This window comes from Haliotis rubra, unplaced genomic scaffold (assembly GCF_003918875.1).
Source record: "Haliotis rubra isolate DU_JTF1 unplaced genomic scaffold, ASM391887v1 Scf331, whole genome shotgun sequence".
NCBI lineage: Eukaryota > Metazoa > Mollusca > Gastropoda > Lepetellida > Haliotidae > Haliotis > Haliotis rubra.
The window spans coordinates 1098972-1124792 of record NW_025767004.1 but is presented as its reverse complement, the minus strand read 5'-3'; the positions used below and the strand labels follow the sequence as shown (position 1 = coordinate 1124792).

The 25821-nt window shown below is 42.2% G+C and overlaps 1 protein-coding gene across 1 annotated transcript in view; it reads left to right on the top strand.

Annotated features, from left to right (window-relative positions):
* The window catches only part of LOC124284248 (coiled-coil domain-containing protein 158-like), a 38415-nt gene that overhangs the window by 1303 nt on the left and 11291 nt on the right, over positions 1 to 25821 (top strand). Inside the window, 17 exon segments of the mRNA XM_046720317.1 lie at positions 1836 to 1873; positions 3528 to 3610; positions 5795 to 5977; positions 6244 to 6313; positions 8912 to 9021; positions 9650 to 9977; positions 10970 to 11046; positions 11810 to 11842; positions 13027 to 13137; positions 13387 to 13501; positions 14681 to 14800; positions 15583 to 15780; positions 16221 to 16496; positions 16498 to 17020; positions 17619 to 17684; positions 18750 to 18862; positions 25620 to 25778. Coding sequence (XP_046576273.1) covers positions 1836 to 1873; positions 3528 to 3610; positions 5795 to 5977; positions 6244 to 6313; positions 8912 to 9021; positions 9650 to 9977; positions 10970 to 11046; positions 11810 to 11842; positions 13027 to 13137; positions 13387 to 13501; positions 14681 to 14800; positions 15583 to 15780; positions 16221 to 16496; positions 16498 to 17020; positions 17619 to 17684; positions 18750 to 18862; positions 25620 to 25778 — 2603 coding nt within the window.

Genomic DNA, 25821 nt, shown 5'->3' with positions numbered 1-25821 from the left:
CCTGAATGATATTGCAACAACAAATTATCTTGCCCACATATTTCACGCTGCCTTTGTACAAAAGTTAAAATATATTGAAAATTGATAGAAAGCATTTGTTTGAAAGTGCTGAGGTCAAGTTGTGCAGTGTTGCATGATTTTTATTGACATGTTAAATGTGTGTGGCTTTTTGCATCATGGTGGGGCATATAGGATTTATTCTTCCAGTGAGGACTATATTTCCTTCCCAGGGGAAATACTTAGTATTTTATCTGGATCATATCAACAATCATGTCTCAAGATTTTGACATAGAGCTTAGATAACATTGAATCCCCATGATAACACCTACTAATAGCAGGACTAGGTCTCTAAACCTTAAACATCACAGTCAATACTTACACACCTGGGCATGCAGAGTAATATGCATCTCGGAGTATGACAGTAGTGTTTTAATTACAGTACTTATTACCAAGCGCATTTGTAGTGCAGCACTCACTTTGTGACCACCAGTTATTGTTTACGACATCCCAACATCATTGTTGACATCATTCTAATTTTTATTGTTATTGTGATGTGAGGTAGAAATGATGTGATACTTGAAATGATGTCACTTTAGAAATGATGCCACACAAGAAATGATGTCACACAAGAAATGGTGTAACACTAGAAATAATGTCACAGCTGAAAGCAGTTGATGTTGGCTGACAATTTTGGTTGTGATCTGGGCATTGTTTGGAAGAGGAGTTCAAAAGGAATAAGAAATAATGGATAAAACATAAATCTTTACACTCACATTTGTGTCATACTTGTTTTCTAAAACCTATCTAAGAATTCAAGTATTACCCACACTCTCATTCACGAAGTACAGGAATCCTGACAGATGTGTAAACAATCAGTATTGTCCACATGCTGTTATCATCATATCTGTACATGCAGAAAGAAAAATGTTCTTTATCATGAAGAGCCTCCCAAATTGTAATGTCTTCTAGTGTCCCTCAGATGAATGCTTAAGGTTTAATAGATATTACTCAAGTACATACAGTTTAATACTAATAGACAGGGTAGGGGTTCAGTTGTTCACCAAACTTTGTTTCTTATCTGAACAACTCACAGACATCATTAACAGAGCGTGATAGCCAATGGAATAGGTACATGTACACCGTGCAGTAATGGCTAGTGGTAACAGGAAGCCTTTGCCAGCCTTATAAACCAGCTTGAATCTGTCAATATCCTATTGTCTGGTACTTTTCTATTTGGGATGCATGTAATTTCACAATGCAGGATAATATTTACAGCTGTGCTATGATCACTTTGTGACGTGTAAGAACTGAAAAAGATGGCAGAGTAAGGTGCTGTTATAAAACTACATTTTTCATCAATCAATAAGCATGAGTGGATTGCTATTTTGATCTGTGTAATGCACACAAAGTGCGTTACTGTAGAGTGCAATACACAGTGTGATGGCATCCCATGTTGGCATGTGAGTGAGTGAGTTTAGTTTAAGCCGCTTTTAGCAATATTCCAGCAATATGACACCAGGGGACACCAGAAATGGGCTTCACACATGTACCCATATGGGGAATCAAACCCGGGTCTTCACCGTGCTGAGAGAATGCTCTAACCATTAGGCTACCCCACAGCCCCTATGTTGGCATGTGGAACATCCTTATTATGTGCTTGTCTCATGTATCTAGTAACCCGTGTAGGTATTCCACCTTGTATCCATGTGATATCAAATGCTGTAACAGTAATTGTGGTTATCTGCAGTAATCGGTAGTAACAGGCATACTCTAATGAAGACTTCAGACAACCTTCGAACACGTGGATGTCATGTTGTCATGCTCTTACATTTCAGGAAATCTGAGCATGGATGCAACCGATACCAGTTTTGAGGTGAGTCAGTCTCCCTAGACTACTAGTCTAAACTGTCAAACAAGGTCTGCAACCACTGCCAGTTGCCGGCAGCCCGAGTCCAGTACATGTCTATTGGTTTGTGTAATCTCAGGTTATAATCATGACAATAGTCCATATGAAATAAACAAAATATCCTTTCTGGATGGTATTTTGTTGTTTCATTAACCCATTTTTAAGTTTGCTGCATAGAACAGTATTGACAAGAAGATAGAGTGAATTAGTTACTGTCATAAGTAGGGTTGTTATGATTCATTCACATATTTGGTGAATTGAATCATATCCAATCATGAATTCAATTTGTTATTCGCGATCACTAGAATAGAGTATCAGTATTTTTTCAAACAGAGTGTTTTCACTTGAATTCTATGTGATATTTATCATTCTAATTCAACTTAGTATGTAACACGAGTTCTGATTGGTCAATGCTATAAATTTCCGACCACATATATCAGCATATACGGTCGCAATTTGAAACCCGATTCACCAAAACCTTTAAATGTATCCCTACACTTTTGGGGTAACGCTGCTTTGCAGGACATTGTCATTTGCAGAAGCCATAGGTCAAATAACTGCCCTATCCAGGTAAAATGGGTGGAATTTGTGTTAAAAACGACAAAATAGTATCATAAATTTAATTTTAAGTTCAAACAACTAACTCGCAACGGGCTGTTGACCCAACACTGTTAGATCATGAAACAAGATTATGACGTCATTATGGAGCGTGACGTCACCTGCTGTGATGTCATTTGACAACAGAACTGATAATGGCCCGTAGTTAAGGAATCAGCGGGCCGCTCGTTTCTTTAACTAGAGGGCGGTTTCATCATAATTCCTTCCATTTTATCGATAATACTATGATCTCTTCATCATTGTCAGATTTAGTCTGTTTGCACATAATAAACGTGTGTAGTTTGAAAAGGGAACTACTTTTTCTGGCGATGGTGTAAGTTCAAGGAGTGATATGATTAACCTTTGACCTAGAGGAACTTTGACCTGGTTTAAATAATGAATTCTTTATCGAAAAAACAGCGTAAAACGAGTTGAATTAGAATGGGGATAACTGTACTGTGTTTGGCTGAATTGGGGGGCGTATACTGGTGGTTATATAGCAGCAAATTTAGCGATATATCGATATCGCTTGCTTGCGTCGCCGATATAACTAAATTTGCGGCTATATAACCACCGGTATACGTCTCCAATTCATCAAACACAGTACAGTTATCCCCTAAAAACGATGTATGCAAAATGGAATATATCCAAGCCAAGCTGGGTAATAGTCAACATTCCTAGATCTTTAATTTGACTGTAATGTGGTTACTGGTCATTGCCGTGATAAATAAGTATGGTCGGTTTGACAACATGTCAAAGAATGTGTTTCTTTTTGTTTCACAGAATATCATTTATGATACATCAACTGCTGGCTTGTTTTTGTGTTCATTACCCAATATTCATGATATGTACAATATTTGCCTCAAAGTGGATTCCTCCTTTAAGTGGCATCCAAGTGCAGCCCTAGTGAAAGGATGTGTTCAGCATGTTCGGTACTCATTGATGCATTTGTACCTTATGTTTTGCAATTTGCATAATCATCTTGATAATAACAATAATTGTGTACTGAAACCCTATTTTCCAGACTGTGAAGCCTGTGGTACCTCCTGCATCCCTTGCATCTCTCATTGACATTTCATCCGAACAAAAGACTATCTCAGACCTCAGGTACTGTGTTTATATCTAGACCCAACTGCACCATGTCAGACCTCAGGTACTGTGTTTATATCTAGACCCAACTGCACCATGTCAGACCTCAGGTACTGTGTTTATGTCTAGACCCAACTGCACCATGTCAGACCTCAGGTACTGTGTTTTATGAGACCTCACCATGTCAGGTACTGTGTACTTTTATGTCTAGACCCAACTGCACCATGTCAGACCTCAGGTACTGTGTTTATATCTAGACCCAACTGCACCATGTCAGACCTCAGGTACTGTGTTTATGTCTAGACCCAACTGCACCATGTCAGACCTCAGGTACTGTGTTTATGTCTAGACCCAACTGCACCATGTCAGACCTCAGGTACTGTGTTTATGTCTAGACCCAACTGCACCATGTCAGACCTCAGGTACTGTGTTTATGTCTAGACCCAACTGCACCATGTCAGACCTCAGGTACTGTGTTTATGTCTAGACCCAACTGCACCATGTCAGACCTCAGGTACTGTGTTTATGTCTAGACCCAACTGCACCATGTCAGACCTCAGGTACTGTGTTTATGTCTAGACCCAACTGCACCATGTGTTTAGACCTCCTCAGGTACTGTGTTTATGTCTAGACCCAACTGCACCATGTCAGACCTCAGTGTTTATGTCTAGACCCAACTACTGTGTTTATGTCTAGACCCAACTGCAGACCTCATGTCAGACCTCAGGTACTGTGTTTATGTCTAGACCCAACTGCACCATGTCAGACCTCAGGTACTGTGTTTATGTCTAGACCCAACTGCACCATGTCAGACCTCAGGTACTGTGTTTATGTCTAGACCCAACTGCACCATGTCAGACCTCAGGACCCACTGCACCATGTTTATCTAGTCTAGACCTCAGATACTGCTACCCAACTGCACCATGTCAGACCTCAGGCTCTGTGTTTATGTCTAGACCCAACTGCACCATGTCAGACCTCAGATACTGTGTTTATGTCTAGACCCAACTGCACCATGTAAGACCTCAGGTACTGTGTTTATATCTATATCTAGACCCAACTGCACCATGTGAGACCTCAGGTACTGTGTTTATATCTAGACCCAACTGCACCATGTGAGACCTCAGGTACTGTGTTTATATCTAGACCCAACTGCACCATGTCAGACCTCAGGTACTGTGTTTATATCTAGACCCAACTGCACCATGTCAGACCTCAGGTACTGTGTTTATATCTAGACCCAACTGCACCATGTCAGACCTCAGGTACTGTGTTTATGTCTAGACCCAACTGCACCATGTCAGACCTCAGGTACTGTGTTTATGTCTAGACCCAACTGCACCATGTCAGACCTCAGGTACTGTGTTTATGTCTAGACCCAACTGCACCATGTCAGACCTCAGGTACTGTGTTTATGTCTAGACCCAACTGCACCATGTCAGACCTCAGGTACTGTGTTTATGTCTAGACCCAACTGCACCATGTCAGACCTCGGACATATATTCCTTGATTTGAGACCCAACTGACATAGAAGGGTTCCATGTCATTACATATATTCCTTGTTTGAGGAAACAGACTTGGCATGCACTTTGTCTCTTGGCATGCACTTTGTCTCTGAAGCGTTTTACTTAGTGACATTTTGTTAGTTTTTATTCTAATATTTGGACCTGTATCATTTTGGTTAAGAATTCTATTCACATTAGTTGAATCTGGTAGGTCGTCATCGAACTATTCCGATTTTAGATTGACTTTGTCTCAGAACATGCATACAGGTTACCAAGATGAAAATATGGTGAGCAAGTGGTGCAGCAGTCTGTGTGAGTTGCCATCCTTGAAGTTTGGTTTAAGATCATTTGTGGTCAGTAATCAGCCAGTCAGAATCAAGAATCCCACTAAGTTGCTTGAATCATGATTTAAACTATATGGAATTACCACAAGCTTATGCTTGAAAATGTCCACTCAGCCTGCTGCAGGAAATATTTATTTGCACTATTCTATCCCTTCCCTGTATTCACACTATGTAGTACTGTTGTCCACCTCAGCAAATATATATAGATACCAATATGTTCTGTTTAATGGCATTGAATATTCATTGTCTTGTCAGCCATGGTTGACTGTTGTTTGGGCACTGTTGGAGCATTTAGTGTTACATTGCTGACTGTCGGTATCCAGTGACTCAGTTACCATGGTGACTGTTGCCAGGGTGCAGCTGGAGCAGCAGCGGAAGGAAACTGACCGGCTGCAGTCCCAACTGCTCACAGACCTCCCTCCCAGTCACAGCTTCACCAGCGTTCCATCCAGCCCCTCCAAGTCAGCCTTCTCCACACTGCCACCCACACCGGAACTCTCCACCTCCAGGAACAGAGCCTTCGAGTTTGTTCCACCGTACGTTCCACACTCTTAACCCATGGGTTCCACCGATTTTCACTGGTCTTAGTGATATGGTTGCCTTATGATATGTTACTGGTAACTTGCTACTTTTAAAGCTACTAGAGCACTTGCACATTAACAGGAAGGCTGGTATGTGTTTAAATACCTTATTATATATGTAGATGTTGTTTAGCAAGATGACAAGCTGTGTATTGTTAATGTTAATGCCATATCTACTGCGACACGCGTTGTTTGACATGTGTTTCCTAACTTGTGTGTAGATCCCATCTGGAACGAGCTCTCAAAGAATCTCAGGAACAAGTGTCTGACCTCAGGAAGAAACTTCAGGAGGTGAGGCTTCCAGATATGGGAAGTTCTTTCTGTCTTAATGACTTGTGAAACTGGCCTGTTCTTCTCTCCTACATCCAAGTTATCTCTAAACCACATTCGGTAACAGGTTTTATGCCCTTCTTTAGAGGGAGATATGGTTTCTTATTCCCCTTTGAAGAGACATCTGCTATGGGAGTACAGCTGTCTACAATCTGTTAGACTGCATGTGTTAGCATGATTGTACCCTACTCCTCAGTCCTGTATCAGTTTGGAAGCACATAGCAGTAGATGATAGCAGCTCAAGTTGATATATGTAGGAACACTTTCTCAGAAGAAACACAGGATGATCAGATAGCTCTCAGTAGCCAGTGTGACTGGTAAGCTGCGACTTGTATAGCACTGGAATGTATGTGTCGGGGATGGGGGATCAGGGGTGGGGGTATGTAGCACCTGCCCAGGTGGCGGTGTAATCAGTTGTCTTGGTTTGTTGACACTTGATCTTGATAAGAGTGGTGGAGGGATTAGGTCGATATGAGGGCAGATGAAAGTGAAGTGGGGCTTGGTTTTGACATGACTGTTGTAATGTAAACCATGATCAACAATGCCTTGAGGACAACTTCAGTTTAGTGTTTTCTCAGGCTAGACAGTCCTTGTGCACCAAGATTTAAAATAGAATTTAAATGCTGTTTTAGACTGGATTTTATGACCATTTCAAACCTGAGTTATGACCATGAAAATCTGTGGGCAGCTTCTGTCATTTGACTTTCAGATAAGCCTGCTTGTCATTTTGCTAAAGTAAACTGAAAACAATATGCTGTGTTGGATGTAGAATATTCATTGTACCATGAAGTTGGAAATATCTATTGTAATTGCTTAATCAGACATATCAAATCACAACACCTGTTCTTGAAACAGGCTGCATGGCTCAGGAGGTTAGTATTGATAAACTACTTCCTTCTCAGTCAGTGTTGGTAGACACTTGGAATAATGATGGGTGTAGTGATAGGCTACAAAATACAGTGCTGCATTCGCTGGTATATGTTTTCATTTTGTAGAGAAATGTTCCACTGGTGACACTGTTAGTGTTGGATTATCACATGGCTGGACTTTTTGTCTTGGATATTTATTCTGAATTAAGAACACAGGGGCTTAATGCAAGTCTGTTGATGTGCATGTCATATTGTTTTTCATCTGTTTACAGACATACTACTGACAGTATTTCTTTACATCAAATTGACTGTATCACTTGCTCTCCATACTGCTTTGGTGTCAGCATGTGAAGGATAAATATGCGGACAGAAAATGGATTTCATGCTTTGGGATATATTCTCACTGACAGTTTAACATTACATGACATATCTACAGTGAGACCCCAGATACCCGGACCCCAAATATCCGGAAACCTCTCCTTCCGGTCAATTTTCATTAAAAAACAATCTCTTACGTTATAAAAGTGACTGTCTATAACGGATATGCGGTTTCCGTTCCCGGACGGTAAATTTTACAAACCAACTGGTTAAAGCAACACAAAATTGACTCACTTATCCGCACCAAGCTTTGATCTACCGCTGACCGTGTGAAGGGAAGCGCGAGAGTCCCACGTGTTTTGACACAAGACAAGGTCTGCTAATCCGGATTAATGATTGATCAGCAGGGTATTGGTGGTGATTAGTAGGCCTGTCTGACACAGAGTAAATTGTCGTTGTCAAATCAAAACGACCATGCTGTTCTGGAAGTGATTTTAAACCAGAAGTGTATGCTCGCTACTGTTCAAACACCTACTATATTATTGTGCATGTTTGAACTTGATCGCCAGGAAACGTGTGCACAGCTGATTGCTATTTCCGGCTCAAATACACACGGTAATCTTAATCCCTGCAAATAATACAATGCCTTGCAAAAACAACTTAGAACATAAAAGGTAAATAATCTTGTCTAGTGATGTTTAATTGCAAATTTGACGTCATTACTGACAATGTTGTCTTCTGTTGTTTGTTCCCGCGAAGTGATATGATGTTGTTTTCTTACCCCTGGAAAAAAGTTTAACAAAAGCGTAACTCATGAAGATAAGCTGCCCCCTCCTACACACTGCTTTTTTATCCTCAAATTCGGCTTATAGACAGTAATATACGGTAAGCCTGGATGACAGAAATCCAGATATCCGGATATTCAGTTATCCGGACGATTTATGTAAAAACGAATGTGTCCGGATATCCGGGGTCTCACTGTATATGTTAATGTGTAGACACATCCAACATGAACAGTTGGAACAACACATGAATGGCCTGTGTAAGATGTGTCATAGGTAAAGGGCTAGCCTCAAGGAACTCTGGGTAGGAAAGTCATTGGCTTCATACGAAAGAAACATATTGATATTGCTATCTAGGCTTTGATGAACTCAGGCCAGTAATCTGTTCAAGCAGATTAGTATTTTGTAACTCATCTGAAAGAAAATGGCACAAACTTTCTATTCAATTTGCAACTGAAAAAAAAGGCATGACTCTCATCACTTTCGGAAAAGATTTCAACGCATGATTTAAGAACAGACAGAACCATCAGCGTGTTGTCACCTTAATTCAGACAGACACTTAATAAAAAAAATGACTTTTTTTCCTGCAGGTTAATGACACAACTGAAAGCCAAAAGCGCCAGTTCCGTGTCAACATTGAAGAGCTGAAGTCCAAACTGCATGAGACGATTGTGAACCGAGACACAATACTAGAACTCAGGTAGGACCCGCTGACACTGCAATATAGCTGTAGGTCTACAACTCATGGGCAGGGATATTTCCATCATTTGTCTACTGGTGGAATCAAAACTGAAAGAATTCTTTGCTTATGTGATCTCTGTTGACAGTTGTTAGAAGTAGAGTTTAAAAATTGACACTTCCTGCCAGGTTAAACGTTGTTCCTACTTGGGGCTGGACAGCCCACTGACGATAGGATGGAGGAGTACTGGAAGATGGTCCTACCCCACAGTTTTAATCTGAAAATGGGATATTTTTCATTTTGAATTCCTGGGCCAGTGGATTTTTACCAGGGTTAGTTACATTTACAACCCACAGCCACTTGGGCCAAATACAAAGTCCTGCCACTGAGAGACATAAGATGTGTATACATTGCCTGATTACTTGTGTTCATGGATCGAATAGCATTTGTAGTGTAGAGTCAGGCTTGGTTGATGGTGTGTCATTGTTACACACAGACACAATTGTTGATCAAAATACTGAGTACTCATGTTTGATTTTCAGCCTTCAAACAACTGGAATATTGCTGAGTGTGGCTTTACACAACACACGTTTTGGCATGTTGCTAGTGTTACCTGTGTTACCTGTGTAAGTTTGTACTGTACTTACAGACAGAAGGAGGCAATGAGCCAGGAGGCTGTCATCTCTAAGCTCAAGGCCTCTCTCCAGCAACAACATGAACGCAATAAGGGTCAGGAGACGTCCCTCGCAGATGCCAACAAGAAGCTGGAAGCTATCAGCCATACCAGCCACATCGCCAACACTACCATCACTCAGATCCAGACACTGCTGGCTGAGAGGGAGAAGTGCCGAGGAAAGCCATTCTTCGAGTCCAACTTTGTGTCCAGCCAGGGCCCAGCCATGTTGATCCACACTCTGGAAAGATGTCTGCAGGAACTGGACACGGAACTGGATGCAAAACGAAAAAAAGTTAATGAGGTATGCATTATAAGGCTCACTGTTGTGTTACTGTGGTATGGGGTACTAGGTTCACTGTTGTGTTGCTGTGGTGTGGGTTACTAGGTTCACTTTTGTGTTACTGTGGAATGGGTTACTAGGTTCACTGTTGTGTTGCTGTGGTATGGGTTACTAGGTTCACTGTTGTGTTACTGTGGTATGGGTTACTAGGTTCACTGTTGTGTTGCTGTGGTATGGGTTACTAGGTTCACTGTTGTGTTCCTGTGGTATGGGTTACTAGGTTCACTGTTGTGTTACTGTGGTATGGGTTACTAGGTTCACTGTTGTGTTACTGTGGTATGGGTTACTAGGTTCACTGTTGTGTTGCTGTGGTATGGGTTACTAGGTTCACTGTTGTGTTACTGTGGTATGGGTTACTAGGTTCACTGTTGTGTTACTGTGGTATGGGTTACTAGGTTCACTGTTGTGTTCCTGTGGTATGGGTTACTAGGCTCACTGTTGTGTTCCTGTGGTATGGGTTACTAGGTTCACTGTTGTGTTCCTGTGGTATGGGTAACTAGGTTCACTGTTGTGTTACTGTGGTATGGGTTACTAGGTTCACTGTTGTGTTACTGTGGTATGGGTTACTAGGTTCACTGTTGTGTTCCTGTGGTATGGGTTACTAGGTTCACTGTTGTGTTACTGTTCAAAACAAATCATTTCTGTTCAAAACAAACAAGACATTAATGTTATTCCATGGGCCATTTTAGTTAGTTTGACCGTTTCATTACTAATTCCTCAAATGTTTGAAAATGTGAAACAATCCTTTCGTGTTTTATTATATGGGATATTTATAATTGTCTTCAAAGAGAGCTCAACTTGTAATACTGTGGCGATAAGGTTTTGAACCACCTACCTTTTCTACTTATCATCTGACTTTGTTAACTTTGTCACTGGGGAACCGCGTGCACCCTTCTCCGATTCCTCTGTCAAATGTATAGGTGCTCTGGTATATATATGTTTAAATGTTTCAGGTCCAGCAGGATCTGGAGAACTCTCAGTCCATGTCTTCTCAGAAAGTACAAACGCTTGCCAAAGACTATCATGAGAAGTAAGTGTTCATGTGTGTGTTAACAGAGATCATACATCACTAAGATCATACATCAGCTATCTTGCTGGGATTCAAGATTCAATCTCTCTCTGTTTCTGAATTAAGATCGTAGGAGATCAGATCACGTGTCACTTAAAAATGGAGATGTCTACATTAGCTGCCAATTAAACACCTTTCTCCAGATTTATGAATGTTCATCCCATTGAAGAGAGAGGTAGATGATGATTGTTGAGGCAATCAGTTGTGCAGTAACCCCATGTTGACCTTTTGAGGTCATTTGATTACAAAACACAATCACACAACCATATTGCCATCTGGTGGGTGATGGCCTACTTGGCTGTACATAGGGTCTGTAATGGTATGTTCTTATAGTTTGTTTAGTGGTAGTGAGGACAGAGATCTGACTTTCAGGGGATTGTTCTATGTTAGAATAGATCTCCAGCAACTCATGATAGGCTTAAGGGCTCCAGTGTATGGTTGAACACACTCAGTGATGGCATCGTCATAGCCCAGTCGGGTGGACCACACGTTAGCACTGTCCGGCCCAGATTTGTATATTTGTACAAGCGGCAGCCATATTGCTGAAATATTTTGAGTGTGTCATTAAATACCGAATAACAACAAACCACAGTGTAGCTGATATAAAACATTGTAGTGAAACAAAAAGACAACTGTAGACAGATTTGTGGGTTGCCAGATCCTGATGTCGTTGTTTTAAACTGCTGTGAAAAATGAATGCATGATTTTTCTTCCCCTTTTTCAGTTTACAAAGAGAATCAGAAGATGCTTTGAAAAGGTAATTAGGTTTTTGCTAACTGCAGGCTTTCTTCTTACATGCTCCTTAGTTTTTGTAAGAAAGGAGTTTTTTAGCCTTGAATGTTCTCATTTTTCTAGGTTGTCATGAAGTAGGGCACATGTTCCATTTTCCAATGATTAAAGGTGGATATGATAATTCCACTCTATGCAAGTCCTTCCACATGATTGAAATCTCTTCACCATGCAGGTCCTCACACCTCTGTGATATCCTTCCACCATGTAGGTCCTCACACCTGTGTGATATCCCTCAACCATGTAGGTCCTCACGCCTGTGTGATATCTCTCCACCATGTAGTCCTCACACCTCTGTGATATCTCTCCACCATGTAGTCCTCACACCTCTGTGATATCCTTCCACCTTAAGGTCCTCACACCTCTGTGATATCACTCCACCATGTAGTCTTCACATCTGTGTGATATCACTCCACCATGTAGTCCTGACATCTGTGTGATATCCTTCCACCATGTAGTCCTCACACCTCTGTGATATCCCTGCACCATTTACGTCCTCACCCCTCTGTGATATCCTTCCACCATGTAGTCCTCACACCTCTGTGATATCCCACCACCATGTAGTCCTCACCCCTCTGTGATATCACTCCACCATGTAGTCCTCACGCCTCTCTGATATCACTCTACCATGTAGTCCTCACATCTCTGCGATATCCTTCCACCATGTAGTCACACCTATATGATATCCTTCCACCATGTAGTCCTCACCCCTCTGTGATATCCTTCAACCATGTAGTCCTCACACCTCTGTGATATCACTCCACCATGTAGTCCTCACACCTCTGTGATATCACTCCACCATGTAGTCCTCACATCTCTGTGATATCCTTCCACCATGTAGTCCTCACACCTCTATGATATCCTTCCACCATGTAGTCCTCACATCTCTATGATATCCTTCCACCATGTAGGACTAAAGCTTCTTTGATATCCATCCACAATGTAGGTTGTCATGGGAGGAGATATATCATTTCACTTCATGATAGCCTCTGGATCCAGGATTGATGTAATTAAGCAGGGTATACAGGAAGTACACAATAACTACATCAGTGTACATGTGTCTGTCAAACCGTGGTGAACAAGACACGGCAGTTCCTGTGAAGCAGTGTACAATACCAGAAACCATTTCAGCTAAACTTCTTTCTGTGTCAGAGTGACTCAGATGACATCAGAACATGAGCTGCAGCTGGAAACCGCCAATGAGAGAGCCGTGAACGCCCGCAAACAGGCCACGTCCCTGCAGAATCAGCTCCAACTCCTTCAGTGAGTCCTGTACTCTGATGTTTGTTCCTGATTAGATTTGTGTCTGATGGGGGGAATTGTTCATGTCTGATGAAAAGATGTTTGTCTAAAAAGGCAAGATGTTTGCATTTAATGAAGAGATGTTTGTGTGACATGTTTGTGCGAGTGTGACATGTTTGTGCGAGTGTGACATGTTTGTGCCTTATGGAGAGATGTTTATGAGTGTGAGATGTTTGTGCCTTATGGAGAGATGTTTGTATGCTGCTGCAGGAGCCAGTATGACCAGCAGATTAAGCTGAAGGATGACCTGATCACGGATCTTGAGACGAAGGTGCGGCAGCTGAAAGAGGAACATGCTGACGACCGAACCAAGTGGCAGGAAAGGGTAACTGTGCAGAGCAACTAAATCATGCAGTCCAATGTTTGTTTCACCCTTGCACCCTTCTGGTAGTATTCAGTGTCTTCTTAACTCCAACATATAGGATCAATAAATTAATGTAGGGACATAAAAGCGGTGACTGACATGATCTGAAATGTGTTCTAAAGAGACAAGTCTTACAGCTGTTAATACTATTTTGATACGACACGTGAAGATCGGGGTGAGAATTGGTCTTCAGTAACCCACGCTTGTTGTAAGGGGCAACTAACAGGATCAGATGGTCAGCCTCGCTGACTTGGTTGACACATGTCATTGTATCCCAATTGCATAGAATAATGTGCTTGCTGTTGATCACTGGATTGTGTGGTCCAGACTTGATTATTTACAGACCGCTGCCATATAGCTGGAATATTGCTGAGTGTGGTGTTAAACAACAATCAATCAGTTATTTTAATACAGTTGAAGGTATAGCATCATGAGGCGGGTGGACTGTGAAGTTGCTGATGTCTTATCCATAATGAAAATGACTGTATTACATATTTATCACTTACACTACGACTCCGTCCTTTGTCCCATTATTTCACTGCAGAATCCATAGTAAGAAATTCTGGAAATAACAGATGATACTTTTTGGTAATTAAGCTATTGAGATTACGAAATGGGAAAGACACTGGCTTTTATGTTTTTGACCCCATAAACTCAATATATATGGATTCAATTCTTACGTACATTGATCGTTCAACAATAGGAACTTTTCTCCATAAATCAGTAACTCACAAAAATATTTAGACAACGATATAAAATCAGTGATATCGTTCAGTGTAATCGTGAAACATGTGTATCTTTATTATCAGCTAATCAGAACACAGGTGTCCTCCATCGGCCCTGGTTTGTTCTTGGTTCCTGAAAGCAAAGATTCCAACCGAACCATCTGGCAACCGAACCATCTGGAATCACTTGCAATTAATTTCATCTAGTCTGGTGTCCTGTAGACACAAATCTGGAACAGTGTCACAGTAATGCACAAGAAATGTCCACTCTTACTGCTTGCTCATACTGGTGACTGTGATTTACATTAGGTCAACAATTGAAGAAACAAGTTTTTGCAATAATCTTATGATGAGAATAGAATAGGTATGATAATAGGTATTTGAGCGTATTTAGTGGTAACGTGTGTTCCAACAGAGAGACACCCTGGAGACCAGCATGGACAAAGTGCAAAGAGACATGAGTTTGATGAGAGCTGACAGAGAGGATTCTGTCAGGAAATGCGGTGCCATGGAAACGCATATACATGACTTCCAGGTAATATATATAGTTATATAGTATGTTACCCATGTGTATTATAGAGATCAAGTTAGAGGGGATAGCATTAGAACCTGGGATTTTAATTACTTTGTGGGTTATGACCAGGTTTGTGAAACATAAAAAATTACATCATGTTTGACGTTAATTCTCTTGTGAAATTGTCTCCTGAAATTTGTTAGACTTTCACCAGTATATGTATAAAATTGATTAATGTAAAAATCCAGGAAGTTGGAGACAAACCTATGTTGTCATCTCATGCCTGTGACTGTTAGGCATTGCATCAAGTTTCTACTATAGATGAAGTCACTGCACAACTCTCACTGTCATGTTTGGGAGGGTTCTTATGACATTATCAAAGTCTGTGGTCAAATCTGTGCAGCCTAGAATCATGTGAAATCATACTTGATAAGTAGTGCATATGTACATCTGTTTAGCTATGGCATCACTGCATAGCAAAGTATGATGTTATTGATGGAATGTTGCTGCTCATTGAGCAGATTACCTGAACACAAGCAGTTGCTCCATTTTGTTAAGCCTTTAGCACACACAGAAATAAATATTATTAGACATATGAAAATATGTGGTTAAGATATTTTTAGTTTTTATCACATTTCAAGTCGGTTAACACAATAGGTGATTTCTCTATGTATCTGTACAAGTGTGGAAGGGCATGATTGTAACCAACTAAGCATGATTGTAAACAACTAAGCGTGATTGTAACCAACTAAGCTTGATTGTAAACAAGTGCACCTACATGTATATGGGCTGTGTGCCGGCAGGGCTGTGTGTCCAGACTGGAGGCGGAGCTGGGGATGGAGCGTGTCTGCATTAAGAAGCAGCTGGAGCGTGAGGAGGAGCTGAGGAGCAAGCTGCTGGTGACAGAGAACTCGCTGACCAGCAGGCAGCAGGACGTGGAGAGGCTGGAGAAGATGCTGGATGTGGTCAAACAGGAGTGTTCTTCACAGCTGCAGGATCGGGTGAGGTCTGCAGATGTTTGTTTGGATCAGGAGTCGGAACATCCCTGGCTTGCCCCACAGCTAACTATAGGGAGGGTCAAATCAATGATCGTGTGCTGTCAGACGTCTTCTGAAAATATCTTTCTGCTCTGAAATAATCTGCTGAATCCATGAGTGTAGATGTTTTGTAACAATTGTTTGTGTAGTTTGATGAACTTAATCGAACACAAAATCCACTCAAAATAGTGAGTATAGTGTTACACTGTTTTAGCAATATTCCTCCAATATCATGGTTATAGATACTAGAAATGGGGGTCTTCATTGTGACAAGTACATACTTTAATTACAAAACTTCTTCACATCCCCACTTAAGTTAAGTATGTGGGACTGATAATATGATCCAGACTTCATGGTTTACAGACTGCCATCTTCTTACCTTGTTCCTTGACAATTATCTTCAGGTGTCGACAGCGGAGAAGACTGAACGAGAGCGCAGTAATGACCACATCCGGAGCCTGATGGCGCAGCTGACCAGCCAGACAGAGAAGTGCAGCAAGGTGACCGTGGAACTAGAGGTAGCCAAGTCTGAAATGGCCACCTTCAAAGAGCAGGTGAAGGAACTTACCGAGAAACTCGAGTCTGCTCGAATCCAACTTGACTCTGCTATGAGTGAAAAAAGACATCTATCTGAACTGGTCAGTGACAGGAAGGGAGATGTGGAGCGAGTGTCAAAGGAAAAAAGACTATTATTTCAGTCTCCTGGAACAGAAGAATGAGGAGCTTGCACAGCTTAAGGCAACCAAAGAAAAACTTCTAATGCAGGTGGATGAGAAGGAGAGAAATGTTTTGGCTTTGAAGCAGCAGTCAGACAATATATCCCAGCTAGTGGAAGCCAATTCTAAAACCAGTGAAAATATTCGTGAGGAGAAAGAAAGGATTATATATTTGTTAAATGAAAAGTCGGCAGCAGTCGATGAATTGAGGACGGGGCAGGACAGCATGGGGAAGAAACTGCGATTGAAGGAAAAGCGTATACGAGAGTTGGAGGAGGAGAGGATGAGGCTGACAGAGGACTTGGCTCTCAAGGTGCAGGAGATGGACATCATGCATCAGGAGAAAGACAACCTGTTCAAGGAACTTAAAGACAGTCGGCTAGAAGTCGCCAATATTACCCAGGCTAAAGACATGATTAAGAAGGAGCTATCGAAGCTGAGGTCAAGTTATGAGAAGGAAATTAGTAAACTGCAATCAAGGTTAAAAGGTAATCAAGATGCTTAGTGGCGTATTGCGTCCTCACAGAGGACTAGTAGAAAGTTCTCAAAGGTTGTAGCTTGTCCTGCTTGAACGAGACAAGTCAGTTTTTTCATTTCCAATTTGTAGCACACATGAAGCACTGAGTACTGGCTCAGAATTTCTACCCTTTATCATGTTTATATACCGGTACTACAAGTAGTGAGGACGACCATCAGTTGACTTTCACTTGTCCTCAGCACAATCTGCTTGTCTCGGTCCAGTGGACTAGCACATATTTCAAATACTGTGCTACCATGAACATGTAGCAGGATATCTGTTGTGCAGCAAAACCTTGACTGAAGGGCAGGACTCTTAGGTTATGTTGCAGAAATTTTGAATGTCTTTAAATTAAATCCCAGATGTTACTTGGATGAAGTAAGGGGTTGATATAGTTTGACCTTTTTACAGGTTTGGTTTTGTGATTAAAATGTTTTGTATAATTGTGTTGCTTGGCAGTGACAGAAGTTGTTTAAGTAAGATGCTGATGTATGCTGACGTACCTCTGTATCTTTGTGTTGGTCAGTGCCTGTAGCAGGACTAATAACAGTCGATGTCAATGGTTACAGGAGCAGAACATGATGTGAAGTTAGCCCAGAAGACTCTGAAAAGTAAAGACTCTGTAGATAACAAAGGTGGGTGGAGGCGATATCATTATCCTCATCAGCACTGTAACCATGGTAACAATATACTGAGTTTTCAGCCACCAGTCCTAGTCCTACTTCTCACGTTTATTGGGTCATGAATGCTAGGGAACCTGTTGAGTCTCTGTCTACTGTCTTGTCTTGTGTGAAGAATATGCATACAATTAAGGTTATCCTGGTTTATTGCTCTCTGGGAGGTTGCTTTTTTTTCTTACATATTCACTTTAGAATGCCAACTAAGCAGATATTTTCATTTTTATGTTTGCATCTAAAGGGCACGTTTCAGCAGTGCTAGCTCAGTGACTTTTAAAACTTTCCAAAGATGTCATATTATTTCAACTTCAAAACATTACTGTTATTATTCACTATTACATCAGGCAAACTTAAGATAACGCTTTTCCAATTTAAACATTGATTGTGAGCAGGAGGTTAATTTTCTGCAGGGTATTAGAAAATGTAAGGCATGTAATTCTGATTATATGGAATATGTACACCATTGTTTTCTGATATATTCAGCTTACCTTTGTTTTCCTGAGACAAACATGCCGCAAATCTAAATGTTGTATACATATATAATATAATGATTAGATGTATTTCTTTAAATGTCCACCTATTATGTTTAGCATGCATGCAATTGACTCTCAGTTACACTTTGACATATGTATGTCCAGAAAGGCCTGTCCTGTACTCACTGTAATACATGATGACATGTTGCTGTAACCCAGGACTGCATGCTTCTGTGACCAGGATAACTGGTGTTATACTTCTGCGTATTGCTGTAACCCAGGACTGCATGCTACTGTGACCATGATAACTGGTGTTATACTGCTGGTGTTAACCTGCGTGTGCTGTACTGCATGCTACTGTGACCATGATAACTGGTGTTATACTTCTGCGTATTGCTGTAACCCAGGACTGCATGCTACTGTGACCATGGTAACTGGTGTTATACTTCTGCGTATTGCTGTAACCCAGGACTGCATGCTACTGTGACCATGGTAACTGGTGTTATACTTCTGCGTATTGCTGTAACCATTGTAACGTTATAATTCCCAGCTGTGAAGTATGCTGACAAGATGCAGAAGGAGATCACCAACAAGAGAGGAGAACTTGATTCATTATTGTCAAAAGTCAGGAAGTTTGAAGACAAACTGGAAACATTAGCTAAGGTATATATTTCTGTAACCTCAGTTTTATACTTAAAGTTTGTTCAGGATCACCCTTTTCAAAGGAAATATGTCGGAGTGTGTGCATCTGTTGAAATAGCCAAAGACAGTATTGCGTGGAGACATGTTTTAAGAACAAACGTTTATTTTCATATGCAACAAAATGACAGCGATCATGTGTGAGATGATCCTGGAAAATGAGAGTATCTAACCAAGGCTGAAATGTCTAAAATATTGACAATTTAATTGTCCAAAAATGACAACTGTCATAAGCGCATATGTGGTTCACATGATGCGATCATTATCTGGCACCATTCCCTACTGGCAAACAAGGATAAGTTGAGCACCTACCGGACAATTGACCCATATTAGCATGTATGAGTGCTGCCCATTGGCATTGCAATTGTTAGCGAAGGGGCCCCAGGTTGTCCACGATCAAGTGCGACTTGCTACACCGACATGAGAGTCTTATGAGTCTTATGCACTACATCTGCTCTACCTTTCACAAGCCAAATGGGTTTGCTCATTGTCGTGCACCGCCTACTTCTTGTAAACTCATTCTCTGCGCTGGTCCAACTTATCCGTGTTTGTCAGTAGTTCCTGCAGAGTTGCTAGGACAGGCAATCATGGGAAAGCAATCAGCAACTTGTTCCACATTTGTAGCAAACGTTTCGGAGACCGCACTCCCCATGCACGATGGTAAGGTGTATTCACTCCCTGTGTAGTGTGTGTACCTGTGTAAGGTGTATTCAGTCCATGTGTAGTGTGTGTACCTGTGTAAGGTGTATTCAGTCCTTGTGAAGTGTGTGTACCTGTGTAAGGTGTATTCAGTCCCTGTGTAGTGTGTGTACCTGTGTAAGGTGTATTCAGTCCCTATGTGTGTGTACTTGTGTAAGGTGTATTCAGTCCCTGTGAAGTGTGTGTACCTGTGTAAGGTGTATTCAGTCCTGTGGCGGGTAGTGTGTGCCTGTGTAATTCAGTCCCTGTGTGTGTGTACCTGTGTAGGCGTGTATTCAGTCCTGTGTAGTGTGTGTACCTGTGTAAAGTTGTATTCGGTCCCTGTGAAGTGTGTACCTGTGTAGGTGTATCCACTCCCGTGTAGTGTGTGTGTACCTGTGTAAGGTGTATTCAGTCCCTATTTAGTGTGTGTACCTGTGTAAGGTGTATTCAGTCCTGTGTAGTAGTGTGTGTACCTGTGTAAAGGTGTATTCAGTCCCTGTGTAGTGTGTGTACCCATGTAAGGTGTATTCAGTCCCTGTAAAGTGTGTGTACCTGTGTAAGGTGTATTCAGTCCCTGTGTAGTGTGTGTACCTGCGTAAGTTGTATTCAGTCCCTGTGAAGTGTGTGTACCTGTGTAAGGTGTATTCAGTCCCTGTGAAGTGTGTGTACCTGTGTAAGGTGTATCCACTCCCTGTAAAGTGTGTGTACCTGTGTAAGGTGTATTCAGTCCCTGTGTAGTGTGTGTACCTGCATAAGTTGTATTCAGTCCCTGTGAAGTGTGTGTACCTGTGTAAGGTGTATCCACTCCCTGTGTAGTGTGTGTACCTGTGTAAGGTGTATTCAGTCCCTGTTTAGTGTGTGTACCTGTGTAAGGTGTATTCAGTCCATGTGTAGTGTGTGTACCTGTGTAAGGTGTATTCAGTCCCTGTGTAGTGTGTGTACTTGTGTAAGGGTGTATTCAGTCCCTGTGTGGTGTGTGTGTACCTGTGTAAGGTGTATTCAGTCCCTGTGTAGTGTGTGTACCTGTGTAAGGTGTATTCAGTCCTGTGTAGTGTGTGTACCTGTGTAAGGTGTATCCAGTCCCTGTGAGTGTGTGTGTACCTGTGTAAGGTGTATTCAGTCCCTGTGAAGTGTGTGTACTTGTGTAAGGTGTATTCAGTCCCTGTTTAGTGTGTGTGTACCTGTGTAAGGTGTATTCAGTCCCTGTGTAAGTGTGTGTACCTGTGTAAGGTGTATCCACTCCTGTGTAGTGTGTGTACCTGTGTAAAGGTGTATTCAGTCCCTGTGTGTGTGTGTACCTGTGTAAGGTGTATTCAGTCCATGTAAGATGTATTGTCACCTGTGTAAAGGTGTATTCAGTCCCTGTGTAGTGTGTGTACTTGTGTAAGGTGTGTTCAGTCCCTGTGTAGTGTGTGTACCTGTGTGAAGTTGTATTCAGTCCTGTGTAGTGTGTGTGTACCTGTGTAAGGTGTATTCAGTCCTGTGAAGTGTGTGTACCTAATGTAAGGTGTATCCACTCCTGTAAAAGTGTGTGTACCTGTGTAAAGGTGTATTCAGTCCCTGTGTGGTGTGTGTACCTGCATAAGATTGTATTCAGTCCCTGTGAAGTGTGTGTACCTGTGTGGGTGTATCCACTCCCTGTGTGTGTGTGTGTACTTGTGTAAGGTGTATTCAGTCCTGTGTTTTAGTGTGTGTGCCTGTGTAAGGTGTATTCAGTCCTGTTTAGTGTGTGTACCTGTGTAAGGTGTATTCAGTCCTGTGTAGTGTGTGTGCCTGTGTAAGGTGTATTCAGTCCTGTGTGTGTGTGTGTGTGTGTAAAGGTGTATTCAGTCCTGTGTAGTGTGTAGGATGTATTCAGTCCCTGTTTAGTGTGTGTACCTGTGTAAGGTGTATTCAGTCCATGTGTAGTGTGTGTACCTGTGTAAGGTGTATCCACTCCCTGTGTAGTGTGTGTACCTGTGTAAGGTGTATTCAGTCCTGTTTAGTGTGTGTACCTGTGTAAGGTGTATTCAGTCCATGTGTAGTGTGTGTGTACCTATGTAAGGTGTATCCACTCCTGTGTAGTGTGTGTACTTGTGTAAGGTGTATTCAGTCCCTGTGAATGTGTGTGTACCTGTGTAAGGTGTATCCACTCCCTGTGTGTGTGTGTGTACCTGTGTAAGGTGTTTATTCAGTCCCTGTGTAGTGTGTTGTACCTGTGTAAGTTGTATTCAGTCCCTGTGAAGTGTGTGTACCTGTGGAAGGTGTATCCACTCCCTGTAAAGTGTGTGTAAACCTGTGTAAGGTGTATCCACTCGCTGTGTAGTGTGTGTACCTGTGTAAGGTGTATCCACTCCTGTGTAGTGTGTGTACTTGTGTAAGGTGTATTCAGTCCCTGTTTAGTGTGTGTGTACCTGTGTAAGGTGTATTCAGTCCATGTGTAGTGTGTGTACCTGTGTAGGCTGTATCCACTCCTGTGTGAGTGTGTGTACCTGTGTAAGGGTGTATTCAGTCCCTGTTTAGTGTGTGTGTACCTGTGTAAGGTGTATTCAGTCCTTGTGAACTGTGTGTACCTGTGTGGTGTGTATCCACTCCCTGTGTGTGTGTGTGTACCTGTGTAAAGGTGTATTCAGTCCCTGTGTGTGTGTGTGTACCTGTGTAAGGTGTATTCAGTCCCTGTGTAGTGTGTGTACCTGTGTAAGGTGTATCCAGTCCCTGTGAAAGTGTGTGTACCTGTGTAAGGTGTATCCACTCCTGTGTGGTGTGTTATTACCTGTGTAAGGTGTATCCACTCCCTGTGTAGTGTGTGTACTTGTGTAAGGTGTATTCAGTCCCTGTTTAGTGTGTGTACCTGTGTAAGGTGTATTCAGTCCATGTGTGTGTGTGTGTACCTGTGTGGCTGTATTCAGTCCCTGTGAGTGTGTGTGTACCTGTGTAAGGTGTATTCAGTCCCTGTTTAGTGTGTGTGTACCTGTGTAAAGGTGTATTCAGTCCTGTGTGGTGTGTGTACCTGTGTAAGGTGTATCCAGTCCCTGTGTAGTGTGTGTGTACCTGTGGAAGGTGTATTCAGTCCTGTTTAGTGTGTGTACCTGTGTAAGGTGTATTCAGTCCTGTGTAGTGTGTGTACCTGTGTAAGGTGTATTCAGTCCCTGTGAAGTGTGTGTACCTGTGTAAGGGTGTATCCACTCCTGTAAAGTGTGTGTACCTGTGTAAGGTGTATCCACCTCCTGTGTAGTGTGTGTACCTGTGTAAGGTGTATCCAGCTCCTATGTAGTGTGTGTGTACCTGTGTAAGTTGTATTCAGTCCCTGTGTAGTGTGTGTGTACCTGTGTAAGGTGTATTCAGTCCCTGTGTAGTGTGTTGTACCTGTGTAAGGTGTATTCAGTCCTGTGTGAAGTGTGTGTACCTGTGTCAAGGTGTATTCAGTCCATAAAGTGTGTGTACCTGTGTAAGGTGTATTCAGTCCCTCTGAAGTGTGTGTACCTGTGTAAGGTGTATTCAGTCCCTGTGAAGTGTGTGTACCTGTGTAAGGTGTATTCAGTCCCTGTGAAGTGTGTGTACCTGTGTAAGGTGTATTCAGTCCTGTGGTGTATGTACCTGTGTAAGGTGTATCCACTCCCTGTGTAGTGTGTGTACCTGTGTAAGGTGTATTCAGTCCCTGTTTAGTGTGTGTACCTGTGTAAGGTGTATTCAGTCCATGTGTAGTGTGTGTACCTATGTAAGGTGTATCCACTCCCTGTGTAGTGTGTGTACCTGTGTAAGGTGTATTCAGTCCCTGTGTGTAAGTACCTGTGTAAGGTGTATCCAGTCCTGTGTGTGTGTGTGTACCTGTGTAAGGTTGGTATTCAGTCCCTGTGTAGTGTGTGTACCTGTGTAAGGTGTATTCAGTCCCTGTCTAGTGTGTGTACCTGTGTAAGGTGTATCCAGTCCCTGTGTAGTGTGTGTACTTGTGTAAGGTGTATTCAGTCCCTGTGAAGTGTGTGTACCTGTGTAAGGTGTATCCACTCCCTGTGTAGTGTGTGTACCTGTGTAAGGTGTATTCAGTCCCTGTTTAGTGTGTGTACCTGTGTAAGGTGTATTCAGTCCCTGTTTAGTGTGTGTACCTGTGTAAGGTGTATTCAGTCCCTGTGTAGTGTGTGTACCTGTGTAAGGTGTATTCAGTCCCTGTGAAGTGTGTGTACCTATGTAAGGTGTATCCACTCCCTGTAAAGTGTGTGTACCTGTGTAAGGTGTATTCAGTCCCTGTGTAGTGTGTGTACCTGTGTAAGTTGTATTCAGTCCCTGTGAAGTGTGTGTACCTGTGTAAGGTGTATCCACTCCCTGTGTAGTGTGTGTACCTGTGTAAGGTGTATCCACTCCCTGTGTAGTGTGTGTACCTGTGTAAGGTGTATCCAGTCCCTGTGTAGTGTGTGTACCTGTGTAAGGTGTATTCAGTCCCTGTTTGTGTGTGTGTACCTGTGTAAAGGTGTATTCAGTCCCTGTGTAGTGTGTGTGTGTACCTGTGTAAGTTGTATTCAGTCCCTGTGAAGTGTGTGTACCCATGTAAGGTGTGTGTGTATCCACTCCCTGTAAAGTGTGTGTAAGTACACCTGTGTAAGGTGTATCCAGTCCTGTGTGTGTGTGTACCTGTGTAAGGTGTATCCAGCTCCTGTGAGTGTGTGTACCTGTGTAAGGTGTATTCAGTCCCTGTGTAGTGTGTGTACCTGTGTAAGGTGTATTCAGTCCCTGTGTAGTGTGTGTACCTGTGTAAGGTGTATTCAGTCCCTGTGTAGTGTGTGTACCTGTGTAAGGTGTATTCAGTCCCTGTGTAGTGTGTGTACCTGTGTAAGGTGTATTCAGTCCCTGTGAAGTGTGTGTACCTGTGTAAGGTGTATTCAGTCCCTGTGAAGTGTGTACCTGTGTAAGGTGTATTCAGTCCCTGTGTAGTGTGTGTACCTGTGTAAGGTGTATTCAGTCCCTGTGTAGTGTGTGTACCTGTGTAAGGTGTATTCAGTCCCTGTGAAGTGTGTGTACTACCTGTGTAAGTGTATTCAGTCCCTGTGAAGTGTGTGTCTACTCATGTGAAGTGTACCCTGTGTAAGGTGTATTCAGTCCCTGTGTAGTGTGTGTACCATGTAAGGTGTATTCAGTCCTGTGAAGTGTGTGTACCTCAAGTGTGTCTACCTGTGTAGTGTATTCACTCCCTGTGTACCATGTAAGGTGTATTCAGTCCCTGTGAAGTGTGTCTACTCATGTAAGGTGTATTCAGTCCCTGTGTAGTGTGTCTGTGTAAGGTGTATTCAGTTCTGTGAAGTGTGTCTACTCATGTAAGGTGTATTCAGTCCCTGTGAAGTGGGTGTACTGTTATAGTGACCAATTCAGGACAGCCATCGTCCAAATATATAAAAAGTCCAAAACCTATGTAGTCCAGATATGTGAGACTTAATTTGTCAACGCATGGCATATGGTACTGGACTCGACTGGGGATTTAGCTCGGAATTAAGACGCAGTATATGTTGACAATATGTTGACAAGACTCAAAATTCGTTGAGCTCACAACCAAATACATAAGTATAAAGGTGAGCAGAGTTCATGCTCATCCCCAGGGCGTTTCCTAGGAGCGGCATTATCCTGCTCGTGGTCGTCCCAACACACAGACAGTCGGCATCCCGGACTCGTACCCTTCACCGTCTAGATGTGAGCATACTAAGTATATATGTACAGTTTTGGACAACAATGGACAGGCAACGACTCATCAATGGATTGACAGAAAGAACAATAGCACATCCTTGACCAGTTGATGTGATGGCAGACACGGCCAAGGGGGGGGATTACCAATGAAGGTTATAAATGTCTTATACAATAATTAATGGGATGACAAGTCAATGTACAATGCGGTAGTGATAAGGATGTACAGTAGTGATTAAGAATACAGGTTAGCGTCATATCAATTATTACAATAAAGTCTCACATATCTGGACTACATAGGTTTTGGACTTTTTAAATATTTGGATGATGGCTGTTCTGAATTAGTCACTATAACAGTACCTGTGTAAGGTGTATCGACTGTATCTCTTTGCAGGAGAAGCTGGTGGTAGAGAAGGACAAGGAGAGTCTGAAGAAGTCTCTCAGCAAGTCCATGCAGCACACCCAGGAGCTGGCGGAGCAGCTGGAGGCCAGTGCTGCCAAGAACCACGATCTGAGAGAGCGCATGGCTCTCATGGAGGCCAAGCTGGAGAAGGTAAGTCATTTCTCATTGCGAGGTGTGTCTGTGTATATATCTT